This window comes from Micromesistius poutassou, assembly GCF_964030765.1.
Source record: "Micromesistius poutassou genome assembly, contig: SCAFFOLD_5353, whole genome shotgun sequence".
Lineage (NCBI taxonomy): Eukaryota > Metazoa > Chordata > Actinopteri > Gadiformes > Gadidae > Micromesistius > Micromesistius poutassou.
The window spans coordinates 1-15,925 of NW_028177348.1; the positions used below are offsets into that span (position 1 = coordinate 1).

The following is a 15,925-nucleotide window of genomic DNA, read 5'->3' on the forward strand; positions in this document are numbered from 1 at the left end:
CAGAGAAAAGGACATTGTACAGGTTGCTGGCCATTCTGGATAATGAATGCCACCCACTTCACAACACATTAAACAAACAAAAGAGCATTTTCGGCAACAGACTTCTGTCAATGCAATGCAAAACGGACAGGCTGAGGACCTTTGTCCCCATGGCCAGCTTCCCCATCCAGCTGTTCAACACCTCACAGAAGGGGAAGAGAGAGAATTGAACTTCCCTCTCTCTCTCTTTAGCTACAGTTGACAGGCTATATTATCCCCCCTATCTTGACTGTGGTCATAAACCCTGCTGGCTTTTAATCTTAACAATTTATTTATTCTAACGTCCTTAAAATATATCATCACTGTTCATTAAAGTATATAATTCTGGAATATAAGTCAAGCAATTCATGTTCATATCATGTTCATACTCTCACCGTATTTATATATATATATATATTTAACAACAGACAATACTGTCCTTGCACTGTTTACCTTTCACTTTTGTTTTAATTCTCTTAACACCCCACATGCTCTGTACTCCCTACCCCTTAATTTTATTTTATGTACCTAAATAAAGTATCAATCTATCTATCTATTAAGGAGCAGGTAGGGGTTAGACAGTACAGAGACAGGTCATTAAGGAGCAGATATGGGTTAGACAGTAGAGACAGGTCATTAAGGAGCAGGTAGGGGTTAGACAGTAGAGACAGGTCATTAAGGAGCATGTAGGGGTTAGACAGTACAGTGACAGGTCATTAATGAGCAGGTAGGGGTTAGACAGTAGAGACAGGTCATTAAGGAGCATGTAGGGGTTAGACAGTAAAAAGACAGGTCATTAAGGAGCAGGTAGAGGTTATACAGTAGAGACAGGTCATTAAAGAGCAGGTAGGGTCAGACAGTACAGACAGGTCATTAAAGAGCAGGTAGGGGTTAGACAGTAGAGACAGGTCATTAAGGAGCAGGTAGGGGTTAGACAATAGAGAGACAGGTCATTAAGGAGCAGGTAGGGGTTATACAGTAGAGACAGGTCATTAAAGAGTAGGTAGGGGTTAGACAGTCCTCACCGCGAGGCAATGGCGATCTGCATGCCCTGGCTGTGGATGGACTTCAGGACTGGCTCCGTGTCGTCATAGAGGGAGATCCTCTCGTCACTCGAGTCCCACACCACCCCGCTAGGACCAGAGAGCAGGGTAAGACCAGTACACCCCCACACTGGGACCAGGACCCACACCCCCCACTGGGACCAGAGGGGCAGGTTTAGACCAGTACACCCCCCCCCCACTGGCACCAGGACCCACACCCCCTAGTGACCTCCTCTGTGTGGGTTCCTGTTAGGACCTACTCCTAGTTAGTTACTCCTAGTTAATACCTGTTAAGACCTACTCCTAGTTAGTACCTGTTAGGACCTACTCCTTGTAAGTTACTCCTAGTTAGTTTACTCCTAGTAGGACCTAGTTACTCCTAGTTAGTTACTGGTAGGACCTAGTTACTCCTAGTTAGTACCTGTTAGGACCTGATCCTAGTTAGTCTACTCCTAGTTAGTAGCTGTTAGGACCTACTCCTTGTCCTGGTGGAATGGCGGGTCCACGTGGGTGTCCACCCAGAAGGGCCACAGAGTGAAGTCTGAAAGTAAAGACAGAAACCGTTCAAAGTGACCTCAGCCGATCATTATCTCCTTTAAGTGTAACATGATTAAAACCCTTCCAGACGTACCGAGGTCAAACACCACCAGCTTGGGCTGCGACATCCTGGAGGTAAAGAGGAGGAAGAGGAGGAGGATGAGGAAAAACGAATTAGATCCTTTGGTATGGTCGTTTGGGGCTTGGTACGACTAGGTGCGGAGAGTGGTAAATGTTCAACACATGGTTTATTCAGAGACACAAGGTCACAGGTGAGAAATCAGTTTATATTGAAAGTGGTCGGAATGGTTAATAAGCCACGCCCACATGTTAATTTAACAGGTAAACCTTTGGTCTGTCTTGGTCGGAAATGTAAGAGAAGCAATGTTTGTAGCCTTTAACTTATCTACAAACTCATATAACCTTATATGGTGATGTCCACTATGTGGAGAAGAAACCATTACTAACTGGTGTAAGCTTGAAACATGTATTCACAATAATGCATAGCCTTAAATAATTGACATCACTGAGAATTGATTCAAATGATCCTGTGGAGGAGATCTTCTCCAAGAGCGTTTACCAACAGCCTGCAGAGTCCTCATCCACTTAATATTTAAACTTCTTTACGGGTCACTTTAACGCTCTCTGCATAAGTCGTTATATAAACAGTAGTATATAGTGGCGTAGAGTCTGTCCGCGTACTTGGTATTGAGAAACGGCTTATGGTTAGGTTTAAATGCGGTGTTTGGTTTGATTTACTTACATGAGATCACCTGACAACAGCACTTCCTCTTCCTGGAACCTGACGCGGTGCAGTGTGTCCTGTGGCCGCTAGATGGCGTCAGAGCTCCATTGAGTTACTACGTGACGCGGTGCTGTGCGCCCTGTGGTCACGAGAGGGCGTCAGAGCTCCATTGAATGAACACCAACCACAACATCACTCAACCCTAGAACAAACCTAGTGTTGTCTGTTTTTCCATAGATGGATAAAGGTGAGGTTCAGGTTCGTTGCTGTTTGCCAACAGCAACCCGTGTAATGTTAGACTGTTGAATATCGTATGAATTGGTTTGGATTTATTTCTCTTTTTGGATAATAAACTTTTGTTGTGTAAAACATGTTACTTACTTATAATTCATTAAGAATAGTTTGGCCCCTGGGGGCCCGTCCCCCAAGGCCCCCAGGCTGAGCTCGTTCTACCTCCACACCTTCAAAGGGCAGTGCATCATGGTTGGCCATCGTCTTGATGTGTTGGTTTTTATTAACAAGTTTTATAAAACAAATCTTTTACAAATCTATCTTTAGCTCTCTTCAGTGATCATTGTATATCCATACCTATCTATAAATCTATCTTAATCCATCTGTATCTATCTACAAATCTAGATATGTTCTACTTTATCTATCTATAAAATATTGTGGCGACGCACAGAAAGATTGAGACAGGAGCCCAGGTTTAAATGGTTAACAACTTCCGTGCCTCATACACCGCACGACAACGGTAGTTGCCTTTATTTTGAACACACTTCGCACAGAACACAGCACAACCAACACACATACATACATGACATTCTCGATAACGGTGCGACATGAAGAACACAACATGATAACAGCACTACACTCCAACAACCTTAACCCATTAATCCCACTTAACTTAACACTCTTAAACCACTCCAACAAATACGATGGGAACGTCTATTCAACTGCAATAGCGAATTCCCATGATCCCCTGCACGGAACCCGAACAGGCGTCCACGGCAGTGGTCGTCACAATATCCTCCATTTGTATTTATCTATAAATCTCATCCATCTCTAACTGGTGGTTCGTTTTAACATTCAAACACCTTTACGGGTCACGTTAATGCTCACTGCATAAGTTGTACTATTAATAGTAGTATATTTAAGCAATAGATCACGACAGGCCGTGGTATACGCTCATTATACCACAGTTAAGGGGCGTTGTCCGTCCCGACGCACAGCGGAGGGGCGGCGACCCCCTTCACTGTGGTATAATGACCGTATATCACTGACTGAAGTGATCTATTGCTTTTATAAAACGGTTACGTAAATATGGCAAAATGAAAGTCATAGACACCCTCAATTTTGAAAAAGCGAGAAAGTCGGAAAAGCATTTTTTTTAACGAATACAGAAAAGTAGTCCCTCCTGGCTGCCGGCAAAGTGTACGGCGGTTGCTATGCAACACACTAGCGTCCTTCAGAGAGAAGGCTAGAGACGGTAGCTTGGTTCGCCGGCAATTTAGCAATTTAGAAGGCTAAATTGCCGGCGACCGTGTGCCTATTGCTTTACAGGCTTTTTTTAGGCTTCAGTGAACTATGCTATCGCTTTTATATATAAATAAACAACAGTTCAAGTTAGGCGCGGAGTGATACTGGACTCTGTAAACTGAACGGGCGTCATAGCTGTGTGTATACGCTCAATATACAACGGTTGGGAACCAATCAGATCGCTTGATTTAGGCCCCCCGTTTTATAATTAAGCAATAGATCACGACAGGCTGTGGTATACGCTCATTATACCACAGTTAAGGGGCGTTGTCCGTCCCGACGTGCAGCGGAGGGGCGGCGACCCCCTTCAGGCTCGGACCCTGCTGGGTCAGGACCGCGCCCAACCCCCTATCCGACGCGTCTGCCTGCACGGAGAAAGGGAGAGCAAAATTAGGAGCACACAGGACGGCTTCCCCGCAGAGGGCTGTTTTAATAGCATCAAACGACACCTGACATGGCTCCGACCACTGGACCGTATCTGGGGCCCTCTTCCGGGTGAGGTCGGTCAAGGGGCTGGCCAGGTCGGAGAAGTTTGGGACAAACTGCCGATAGTACCCCGCCAGCCCCAGGAACCGCCTCACCTCTTTCTTGGTCCTGGGGCGGGGGGCGGCAGCGACCGCCGCGGTCTTACCGACCTGCGGCCGGACCTTCCCCCGCCCCAGGTGGAACCCCAGATACTGGATCTCCCTCCGCCCGATCACGCACTTCTTCGGGTTGGCCGTGAGCCCCGCCCGTCTCAGCGACTGAAGGACGGCCGCCACCCGCTGCATATGCTGCCCCCAGTCGTCTCCATAGATGACTATGTCGTCGAGGTAGGCGGCAGCATATGCAGCATGAGGTCGCAGCACCCGGTCCATCAGCCGCTGGAACGTGGCTGGGGCCCCGAACAACCCGAACGGAAGTACCTTGAATTGGTACAGACCGAGCGGAGTGGAGAACGCCGTTTTCTCTCGGGCTGCTGGAGACAACGGAATCTGCCAGTAGCCCTTCGTGCAGTCCAGGGTCGTGTAGTAGGTGGCCATGCCAAGCCGGTCCACAAGCTCGTCGATCCGAGGCATCGGGTAGGCGTCGAACTTAGACACCGCATTCACCCTACGGTAATCCACACAGAACCGGACAGCCCCGTCCGGCTTCCCCACAAGCACGACGGGGCTGCACCAGTCGCTGTGGGACTCCTCGACGACGCCCAAGTCTAGCATTGCTGCCAATTCGCGCCGTACCACGTCTTGCTTGTGTACGGGCAGCCTGTAGGGGCGTGTCCGCACCGTTAACCCCGGTTGCGTCTCGATGTCGTGAGTTATTAACGGGGTGCGACCGGGCAGGGGCGAAAAGACGTCGGTGAACTGGAGCTGTAGAGAGACCACGTCCGCCGCCTGACTCTCCGACAGATCCTCTCCTCGGCCGACCGGAGGGATGGGCCCCGGGGCAGGGACTTCCGGTCCAAGCTCCTCTCCCTCCGGTAGTGTCGTGGCGAACGCGACCGGGACCACATCATTCCACCTTTTCAGGAGGTTGATGTGGTAGATCTGTCGGGCGTCGCCCCTGTCCGACCGCACTACCTCGTAATCCACGTCCCCGACTCGCCGTGTGACCACAAAGGGACCTTGCCACTTCGCAAGTAATTTGGTGCTAGAGGTGGGCAACAGAACAAGGACCTTGTCCCCCGGCGTGAGATCGCGTAATCTAGTCCCTCTGTCGTACAGGCGTTTCTGATTCTCCTGGGCTTGGCGCAAATGCTCACGTGACATTACCCCGAGTGAGTGGAGCTTTGCACGCAAGTCCATGACGTACTGGATTTCGTTTTTGCTGTCGCTGGACCCCCCGTTTTCTTTAATGAGGTCCAGGACGCCCCTGGGCCTGCGCCCATAGAGCAACTCAAACGGGGAAAACCCTGTGGAAGCCTGAGGCACTTCCCGCACCGCAAACAACAGAGGGTCTAGCCATTGATGCCAATTTCGAGCATCCTCCAGTACAAACTTCCGGATCATGGACTTTAACGTCCGGTTAAACCTCTCACACAAGCCGTCTGTGGCTGGGTGATAGACGCTCGTGCGGATGGCCTTGACCTTCAACAACCCGTAAAGTTCCTTGATCGTGCGTGACATGAAATTGGTGCCCTGGTCAGTGAGAATCTCCTTTGGGATTCCCACCCGCGATATGACGTGAAACAACGCCTGCGCAACACTCCTCGCGGAGATATTGCGCAACGGAATTGCTTCCGGGTATCGGGTTGCGTAGTCGATCAGGACTAACACAAATCGATACCCTTGTGCGGAACGTTCTAATGGCCCGATAATGTCCATGCCCACGCGATCGAATGGGACCTTCACCAGGGGAAGGGGCCGCAAGGGAGCCCTGGGGATGGCCGGGGGATTCACCAACTGGCACTCGGGGCAGGAGGCGCACCAGCGGCGCACTTCCGCCCGAATTCCCGGCCAATAGAACCGAGCCATTATCCGGTTCAGTGTTTTGTCGTACCCCAAATGGCCCGCCATTGGGTTGTAATGCGCCGCCTGGAAAATCATTTCCCGGCGGCTCCTGGGTACCAGCAACTGGGTAACAACCTCCTCACTCTGGGTGTCACGACTCACCCGATAAAGCCTGTCCCTAATCACCACAAAGTGTGGGTAAGTCAGCACTGCGTCTGGCTGTACCCGAAGACCATCAATGGAAATCACTTGGTCGAAGGCGGAGCGTAGAGTAGCGTCACGAGACTGCTCAAGGGGGAAATCGTCCACCGGCGGGAATGTCGACGCTCGGCCCTCGGGCTGAGAACCTCCCGCCTCCTCCCCCGATCCCTGAGCAGCGTCGGACACCCTCGCATCGGCGCAGAACACAGCACATGACTTACATGTCCCTATCTGTCGTGTCCGTACCCCCGCACTCTCGCTAACTGCCCCTGGAAACCCAGCCCAATCTATCCCTAGAATCAGGACTAACCGCCGCCTTGACCCTATGCGTTTTTCCCCCATAACGAATTTCGATAGGGACCAAGGGATACGTGTGAACATCCCCGTGTATGCACCTCACCGAAATGCTCGACGCCTCGACCAATGCCTCGGACCGCACCAGGCGCTGATGGATCATGGTCTGCATACAGCCGGAATCCAACAGCGCCTGGTACGTACCCCGTTGTATCCTCACCGGGATACGGTACGTCTCGCCGGGACCGTAGGGAGGGATCGGGGCACCGGTGACGCGGACAACCTGGCCCACCTCCATCATCGGGCAGTCCCTCCGAAGGTGTCCCGGCTGTCCGCACCGCCAACACCCCTCCCTTGCCGTCTGAGGGCCCGCCTGCGGGATGGGGGGGAAGGTGATTCATGCGCCTGCTCTGGAGTGGGCTCCCCCCCCCACCTCGCTCTTGGTAGCGGGGTGGGTTTGTACCCCCGCAGGGCCGCCGCACCGGTCCGCGGGCTCGGGGTTGGTGCTGGTGCTGGTGGTCTTCTGTCGGTCGAGGGGGGAATCAGGTGGCCCTCCGCGATTTTGACGGCCGCCGAGAGGCTCTCGGGCCGGTGGTACCGGACCCAGGTGGATGTTCTGGCTGGGAGCCCCTCGACGAACCTCTCGAGGGCCACCTGCTCCACGATCTCCTCGGGGTTGTTCCTCTCCGGGGCCAACCACCTCCTCGCCTGGTCCCGCAGCTGCTGGGCGTAGGTGAAGGGGCGATCGCCTTCTGAAAAGGTGAGGGCCCGGAACCGGCGGCGATGTTCCTCCGGGTTCAGGCCTAGCCGGTCCCGGATGGCCTTGTCCACCGCCTCGTAGTCCCGCTGGGCCCCTGCTGGCAGACTGTGGGCCGCGAGCTGGGCCTCGCCCGTCAGGAGCGGCAGGAGGCGGTGAGCCCACTCCTGGCGTGGCCACCCGGAGACCTCGGCCACCCCCCGGAACGTCTCCAGGAAGGCCTCCGCGTCGTCGGTCTCGCCCATCTTGGGGACGTGGATGTGGCCCACCGCCCCCGCCGCTCTGGGTTCCCGATCGCGGTCGCTGGAGACGAGGAGCTCCTGGAGGACCGCCCGATCGGCGGTCAAAGACTGGCCCAGCTCCAGGAGCACCTCGTTCTGCGCCTGCTGTAGCTGCGTCTGCCGTTCGGACATCTGCGTGAGATGCCCGAGTATCGCTGCCAATGGTGACTGCTCCATAGCCGCACTCGCCTCACCTTGGGCTCCACTGTAGCGGGTTCAAGGAGTGGGCGGACACAGTCTTGGCGTTTTGAACACGCGGTTCGCTTTATTGCTCCAAAAGCAACAAGTAAATCATACAATGAAAGAAACTGAACAGTAGGGTCCACGAACACGGTGGCCAGGCTCTCTGGGCTTTGGCCTCTGTCTCTCTGTCCACTCGAGCGTCTGCCGCTCTCTGGTTTCTCTCCCCTACTGAAAGGCAAAGCAGGCACATAAATACACACTTCCTGATTGGGTCTGATTGCGGACACCTGTCGGCAATCAGACCCAATCGCCCCAGCCGACCTGGTGCTCCATACTCCCCCTACCGGCCAGACTCCGCCCCCCTCCACAATGGCGAAATGAAAGTCATAGACACCCTCAATTTTGAAAAAGCTAGAAAGTCGGAAAAGCATTTTTTTTAACGAATACAAAAAAGTAGTTCCTCCTGGCTGCCGGCAAAGTGTACGGCGGTTGCTATGCAACACACTGTAGCGTCCTTCAGAGAGAAGGCTAGGCTAAACACGGTAGCTTGGTTCGCTGGCAATTTAGCCTTCTATCGAGTTCACTCAAACTCGATAGTAGGCTAAATTGCCGACCGTGTGCCTATTGCTTTACAACATTTCCACCCTCTCCAGCAATCAACATGTTTTTTAGGCTTCAGTGAACTACGCTATCGCTTTTATATATACATAAACAACAGTTCAAGTTAGGAGCGGAGTGATACTGAACTCTGTAAACTGAACGGGCGTCATAGCTGTGTGTATACGCTCAATATACAACGGTTGGGAACCAATCAGATCGCTTGATTTAGGCCCCCCGTTTTATAATTAAGCAATAGATCACGACAGGCTGTGGTATACGCTCATTATACCACAGTTAAGGGGCGTTGTCCGTCCCGACGCGCAGCGGAGGGGCGGCGACCCCCTTCACTGTGGTATAATGACCGTATATCACTGACTGAAGTGATCTATTGCTTTTATAAAACGGTTACGTAAATATGGCGAAATGAAAGTCATAGACACCCTCAATTTTGAAAAAGCTAGAAAGTCGGAAAAGCATTTTTTTTAACGAATACAAAAAAGTAGTCCCTCCTGGCTGCCGGCAAAGTGTACGGCGGTTGCTATGCAACACACTGTAGCGTCCTTCAGAGAGAAGGCTAGGCTAAACACGGTAGCTTGGTTCGCCGGCAATTTAGCCTTCTAATGAGTTCACTCGAACTCGATAGTAGGCTAAATTGCCGACCGTGTGCCTATTGCTTTACAACATTTCCACCCTCTCCAGCAATCAACATGTTTTTTAGGCTTCAGTGAACTACGCTATCGCTTTTATATATACATAAACAACAGTTAGAGTTAGGCGCGGAGTGATACTGAACTCTGTAAACTGAACGGGCGTCATAGCTGTGTGTATACGCTCAATATACAACGGTTGGGATATACAACCAATCAGATCGCTTGATTTAGGCCCCCCGTTTTATAAAGTGGTTTATAAAACGGGGGGCCTAAATCAAGCGATCTGATTGGTTCCCAACCGTTGTATATTATATTATATATATATATGTATTTATTTATTTATTTATTATATACGGAGACCACCAGACCTCCTCGAAGCAACGAAAATGGTATATTAACACTCTATTAAATCTATTAAATCCCAAGAAAGAAGACGCCATACCTGCTCGAAAAATGTATTAACGTTTTTTTTTTTTGTTAAATAAGAGAACATCATTAGGCCTACACGGTTACATAAAATAACATAACAAGCAAAGACAATGGTTTTATAACCATGATTTAAACGGCATGCGAGCTGCTGGGTTCAGCCAGTCCATAGCAACCATGTTAATGTCTTCCTAATAACTATCCAATAGGAAAGACGCTCACAACGTCGACTAGAGCCGTAGTCGGGTTGCTGGTTTCAGAGTCCATAGCAACGGTCATAGCAACCATGTTATTATAAAGTATGTCCGCCATTTTCACATTAATAAATCCTAATAACTATCCAATAGGAAAGACGCTCACAACGTCTACTAGAGCCGTAATCGGGTTAATACAGGAGTGAATGGGCTGCTGGAGCACCCGGTCTGAACGTCAAACATCGACGGGGATGGCATTACATTGTAGTGAATTGAATCCCTTCTCCGTCTGCAGGAGGCGCCAAAGGGTACCTTTCCCGTCATTGACTGACGCTAAAGTGCCCTTGCCACTAGTCGGGATTTGACGTTCTCGGAGTGAGACTGTGTTGGATCGGAAGATCGAAGATTCTAATCCTTCAACGCTGCTTGTTGCGTTGTTGACATTGACATTAATTATCGCCCCCTGTTGGTAGTCCTCCATTAAGCAGGCAAACAGGTGTGCTCTTCAAGCTGAGGCAACCTGACGTCATTGAAACATCCTTAGCGAGACCGAAAAAAATATATCAATTATCAAACTAAAGATCAGACACATTCACTGACTGAAGATTATGCAAGTTGAAAATATATTTTTCGCTAGAAATGTTATTAGAAACACGTTTAATGGTGAATCTGCCTTAAAATATTGCAATTCCTCTTCAGATAATAAAGACTACGTAAACATTTCACCAAATGCTGGGAGAACGTCTCGCCTCCTGTTGGTGCTATTCCTCCATTAATTTAGATGGGCGGAAGAAAGCGTGTACTCTTCACTCTTTGATCAGGCAAAGCGTGACACGTACACGCTTTGCGAGGTGGACCAACGTATCTATTTCATGCTTTGGCGTGATACTGTGTGTGTGTGTGTGTGTGTGTGCGTGTGCGTGTGCGTGTGTGTGTGTGTGTGTGTCCAACCCCCCCCTCCCCGTCAACAACCCCTTGCGTCAAAATCCGACAAAGAGGTATTTGCGGTCAAAACTATCAGATGACCCTCTTCGTCGTTCAACGACGAAGAGGGGGTACCCTAGACGTCGTTAAACGACGAAGAGGGTACGTGGCAAATCGTCAATATCTGACGATTAGGGCAAACCCCAATCATTTCATAAAGGTATTCTAGAAACACATTGTTTAAACCAGTGGTGGCGGAGGTACGAACGGCCTTCCCAGGCTAGACATGGAATTATTAAAATATATATATTATACAAAGATAAATGGGGAAGATAAACAATAAAAGAGGAATGCTGTTTATTATTTAATTTCTTTACAATGCAACAATCAAAGTCAAACAAATATTGTGTATTTAATATTGAATATCCTTTTCAGAAAGTGATTTTCATATTTTCTGTGCTCTAATATTGCTGCTCTTCGCCTCTCTGTAGGCACACATTGAGGGGTGCAGTAGCATTGGGTTGTTTATGGGGGCAGTGAAAGGTTTAAAGGTTGCTGATTTAGACTGGGTGACCCCACCCTGGTTTACAGACTACATGAATATAGTTTATTACACTTTATTTCACGTCATCATTACAATACTAGTGGAACTGTGATTGACAGGATTCAGGATGGCTGTGATTGACAGGTGTCAGGATTGTCTGTGATTGACAGGACTCAGGATGGCTGTGATTGACAGGTCTCGGGCCTGTCTGTGATTGACACACACCAGCAGTGTTCTGCTGACCCTCAGACTTCAGGGGCAGAAGGTCAATAGTCCTTCAACTGAAATGATTAAAGTGTGAGAGCTTGGTGCAGATCAATAGAGTGATCAGGAAAAGTGATAGTACAAAACACACACACACACACACACACACACACACACAGACACCCATCCACCCACCCACACCCACGGACTACATCTGGGTGAGGCGGTCGTTGTCGGAGAAGGCCGTGTTACAGACACCGTCCAGCGTGTTGCACGCAATGCCGTTCTGGGTGACCCCCCCGCCCTCCTCTTCATCATCGTCTTCCTCCTCCTTCCCCTTTTTCGGACTGAAATACAGAACAACACGTCGCCTTTTCACTCATGGGCTCAGCGGAACGCCCCACCAGGGTGTAGGACGCCCACCTGAGGAGCAGGTAGGGTGGGGGGGGGGGGGGGGGGGGGGGGGGGGGGGGGCTGGGTTCTAAAGACAGACCGGGCCGCTGTGGACCCGGGTCCTGGGGGCCGCCAGGACCGTCTGCACTACCACCCCCTCCCCCACCACCCCACCCCCCACACCCCTCTTACACACTTAGTGTCTGTCGACGTTCTGGCACTTTAAAATAGTTCTTAGCATGTGTAGCATCTTATCCTAGCTACCTTTGTTGTATACAGGGAATGGGATCTAATGATGCTGCTACTTATTTTTACCTATTTTTACTTATTTTAACATGTTTTTACTTCTCTATATTTACTTAATCCTGTATTGTTGCTGCTATGTGGCTTGAAGGGACCAAGCCTAATAATTTGACTCTTGTGTACAATAAGATGGAATAAAAGTAACTCTGATTCTGATTGTGATAAAGCCATCCTCATGGGGACCAGGATAAGAGTGGGCCATACCAAGTGACAGGGGGGCCGCAGTCCCTAGTCTCTAAAGGCTGAGTGTTTTCACCCGTACCGCCCGGGACAAGGTGGTGCGCCCCCACCCTTATCTGTCCTCCATCTGCAGGACCTTGAAGACCGGTCGACACCGGCTCCACAATCAGAGGAGAAAGTCAACAAAGTACAGAACATAAAGTAGCTCTTGTGTTGGCTAGCGAGCCACAGGGCCTACAGCGACCTCTCAGGAAACACGGGGACAATCACAACTCTTTGTGTGAGACCAGCAGTGGTATGGTGGTTTAGATGGTCTCAGGTCTTAGGTGGTCTCACCGTCTCCGCCCCACCAGCGAGGACACCAGCATCACGATGATCCCGGCGCACACCGCTCCGATCACCACGCCGAACGCGATGAGCCAGGGGGGCGTGGCCGGGCTGTAGGGCGTGGCCAGGGTGGGAGGGATCTCCAGGAACTCCAGCGTGCTGTCGCTCAGCAGGAAGGCGCTGTTGATGCGATGTCTGGACGCCCTGCAGAGAATCACAGCATTACTGAGCGGTTCTCCTCTGAGCAGTTCTTCTCTGAGCGGGTCACCGATCTATCCGCATATCAGGGGAGCCTGAGTGGGCTCTCGACCTGCAGGTTGGGAAACCCTGCATGGAACCTTCTGGATCCTCAGATCCTGGCAGACACCTTTAGCTGGGCCTGGGGACTGAGTGTGGAACCACATCGAGAACCCCCACCCAGCAAGTTCTGAGTCAATAAATATAGAGACTGCATTTATACAGCGCTTTTCTAACCAGTGGCTTTACAATACTGCCTCACATTCACCCATTCATGCACACATTCTGGTTACCAGTCAACCCGCTCTACCTCCTGAGCCACATGCTGCCCAAGAGTACTAGGCCCCAGAGGTGTGTGTGGTGAAGGGAGCGTCTCCCTACCTCACAGCCGCCTCCACCTCCGGCTTCTGAATCAGCTCAGCCGAGTTCTCGGGGTTCAGGACGACGAAGAGGAAAGACACCCGCTGGGTCTCGTTACACACCAGGATGCTAGACACACTGACACACACACACATACACACACGGACGCACAGAGCATGTCAATGCTAGGGCAAGGTTGAATGATGTCCTGAGGTCAGGTCCTAACTTGTACTGGTGGTCACTAGGGGAGGGTTATATGATGTCCTGAGGTCAAAAGGTCAGGGATGGGTCCTTACTTGTACAGGTCGTTGTTGGAGTGCTGTCTCATGGCGAAGGCCAGAGTGGCCCGGAACAGAAACATCTCGCTCTCATTCCAGTCATACTGTAAAAAATAATTAGATACTAAATATATTAATATACAGATATACACTATTAAACTATAACAACAGATATACACTAACATACTGTAACAACAGATATACACTAACATACTGTTACGACAGATATACACTATCATAGTGTAACAACAATAGAGATACACTAACATACTGTAACATGCTAACACACACAGGCATGCACGTGTGTTCTTGTGTGCGTGCGTGCGTGTGTGTATGTGTGTGTGTGTGTGTGTGTGCATGTGTGCGCATGTGTGTGCGTGTCGATTGTGTGTGTTTGCGTGCGTGTGGTTGTGTGTACGTACAGCTTGCTGTCCCAGGGCGGTTTTGATGCTGAGTCGGACCTTGAAGCCTTCAGATGTTGCTGGAAAGCAGAGGCCGAGATTAAGCTCTGGTCATCCACTAACATGTTCAGTGGCACTCAAAGCACTTTACAATACTGCCTCACATTCACCCATTCATTCACACATTCACACACCGACGGCGGAGTCAGCCACGCAGGGCGACAGCCAGTTCATCAGGAGCAGTCAGGGTGAGGCGTCTCGCTCAGGGACACCTCGACATCCGCTAGGAGGAGCCGGGATCGAACTACGGGCCTCCTGGTTACCAGCCGACCCGCTCTACCTCCTGAGCCACATGCCGCCAGTTCTGTTGTAGGTGGTCTCTGCACGCTCAGGTAAGCAGATGGGTTACGGTTTGAGGTGGAATCCGATTAGGTTTTAACAGATCTGGTAGATCAATAACCAGCAGACAATAGACTCCAACGTGACCCCATCCCCTCTCTGGGACTGGAGCCAGAGGGACAGGAGCCCCTGGAACCAGTGGGACTGGAGCCACTTTGTCAGGGTGTAGAGAACCGGTCTACTCAGACTCTAGTCTGGACCTAGATAGACCAGGAACCTCCACAGACTGACCCTCTGGATAAGAGGATGAAACCATTGCAACCCCAGGCCCTGGTTAAAGAGCTGAGACATGCTCATGAGCAAAACCACAATCTGTAGTCTGAGCTCAGGGATTGAGACTAGTGTGAGACTAGTAGCACTAGTTATAAACTAGTGCTACTAAACTATTAGCACAGAACTGAGATATTACTGCTAACTTAACTATACAGTTAGAATAGTACTAATAAACTGGCATTATACAACTAAACACCACAAAGGCAATTTGACTAAACTAAATCAGTTCAACAAAACTAAACCAGTACTGAACTAAGAATGTACAGCTTAACTAAACTAAACCAGTTCCACTGAACTAAACCTACTCAGCTACAGTATCTTCTCAGAGCCGCTCCAGAACAGGTGAGTACTGGTTTCTCACCGCTCTTGCAGAGGTCCAGAGCGAGGCAGGCTGTGGTTCCCAGTAGCAGCAGCAGCAATGCTCCCAGCATGATGAGGAGGAGGAGGAGGAGCAGGTGAGGAGGTGAGGAGGTGAGGAGGTGAGGAGAAGAAGGTGAGGAGGTGCTTCAGGTGAGCAGACAGAGAGAGCTGTGGTGTGTCCGTGCTTCTGTCCAGGTCTGACCAGTCGTCCGGTGGCAGGGCGTCTGGGGGGAGGGGTTAATGGTTAACTCAGGACACGCCCACCCCTCAGCAGAAGGCAGAGAGGAGCAGTACTTTTCCTCTCTGCCCCTGCCCCGAGCTGTTTACTCTCACTCACCTGAAGGACCCACCTGAAGAGAGAGAGAGAGAGAGAGAGAGAGAGAGAGAGAGAGAGAGAGAGAGAGAGAGAGGGGGGGGGGGGGGGGGAGAAAGAGAGAGAAGAGGGAGAGAGGGGAGAGAGAGAGAGAGGGGGGGAGAGAAAGAGAGAGAGAGAGTGAGAGAGAGAGAGAGAGAGAGGGGGGAGAGAGAGGGAGAGAGAGAGAGGGAGGGAGAGAGAGAGAGACTTTCACTGCAACAACGAAGGGATCAACATGGCAGTAGAAAGCCTTAACAACAAATTTGACATTAGCCAGCCTTACAATCAAACCTGAAGGTCTCAAACGGTCAAACTAAGAACAACAACACACCACATGACACAGGAAATTTCAACAAAGCTGTTAATGACCTGAGAGACAAGGCAAAGAGGACATTTTATGTCATAAAAAGAAATATCAAATTAGACATCCCAATTAAGTTCCGGCTAAAAATCTTTGACGAAGTGATGGAGCCCATTGCGCTCTACGGCTGTG

General features: G+C 50.4%; 1 protein-coding gene and 1 pseudogene across 3 annotated transcripts; both read right to left on the reverse strand.

The window, feature by feature from the left end:
* Window positions 1–1,043: 1,043 nt before the first annotated feature.
* On the reverse strand, window positions 1,044–8,018 carry LOC311376219 (annotated as a pseudogene). Its single transcript has 5 exons — window positions 7,024–8,018; window positions 4,161–4,244; window positions 1,693–1,810; window positions 1,539–1,602; window positions 1,044–1,151 (listed from the first exon to the last, which is right to left on the reverse strand). The product of its transcript is annotated as an uncharacterized misc_RNA (transcript).
* Window positions 8,019–11,190: 3,172 nt separating this feature from the next.
* On the reverse strand, window positions 11,191–15,270 carry LOC311376218 (collectrin-like). Of its 2 annotated transcripts, none has more exons than XM_084491082.1 (6): window positions 15,079–15,270; window positions 14,067–14,125; window positions 13,663–13,748; window positions 13,388–13,504; window positions 12,779–12,973; window positions 11,191–11,913 (listed from the first exon to the last, which is right to left on the reverse strand). In XM_084491082.1, the coding sequence occupies exons 1-6, from the start codon at window positions 15,146–15,148 to the stop codon at window positions 11,775–11,777; spliced, it is 666 nt and encodes a 221-aa protein (XP_084347208.1). In that variant the 5' UTR covers window positions 15,149–15,270; the 3' UTR covers window positions 11,191–11,774. The 2 variants fall into 2 exon arrangements, with proteins under 2 accessions (XP_084347208.1, XP_084347209.1); XM_084491083.1 differs by lacking the exon at window positions 15,079–15,270 and adding an exon at window positions 14,240–14,461.
* Between the last annotated feature and the right edge of the window lie 655 nt (window positions 15,271–15,925).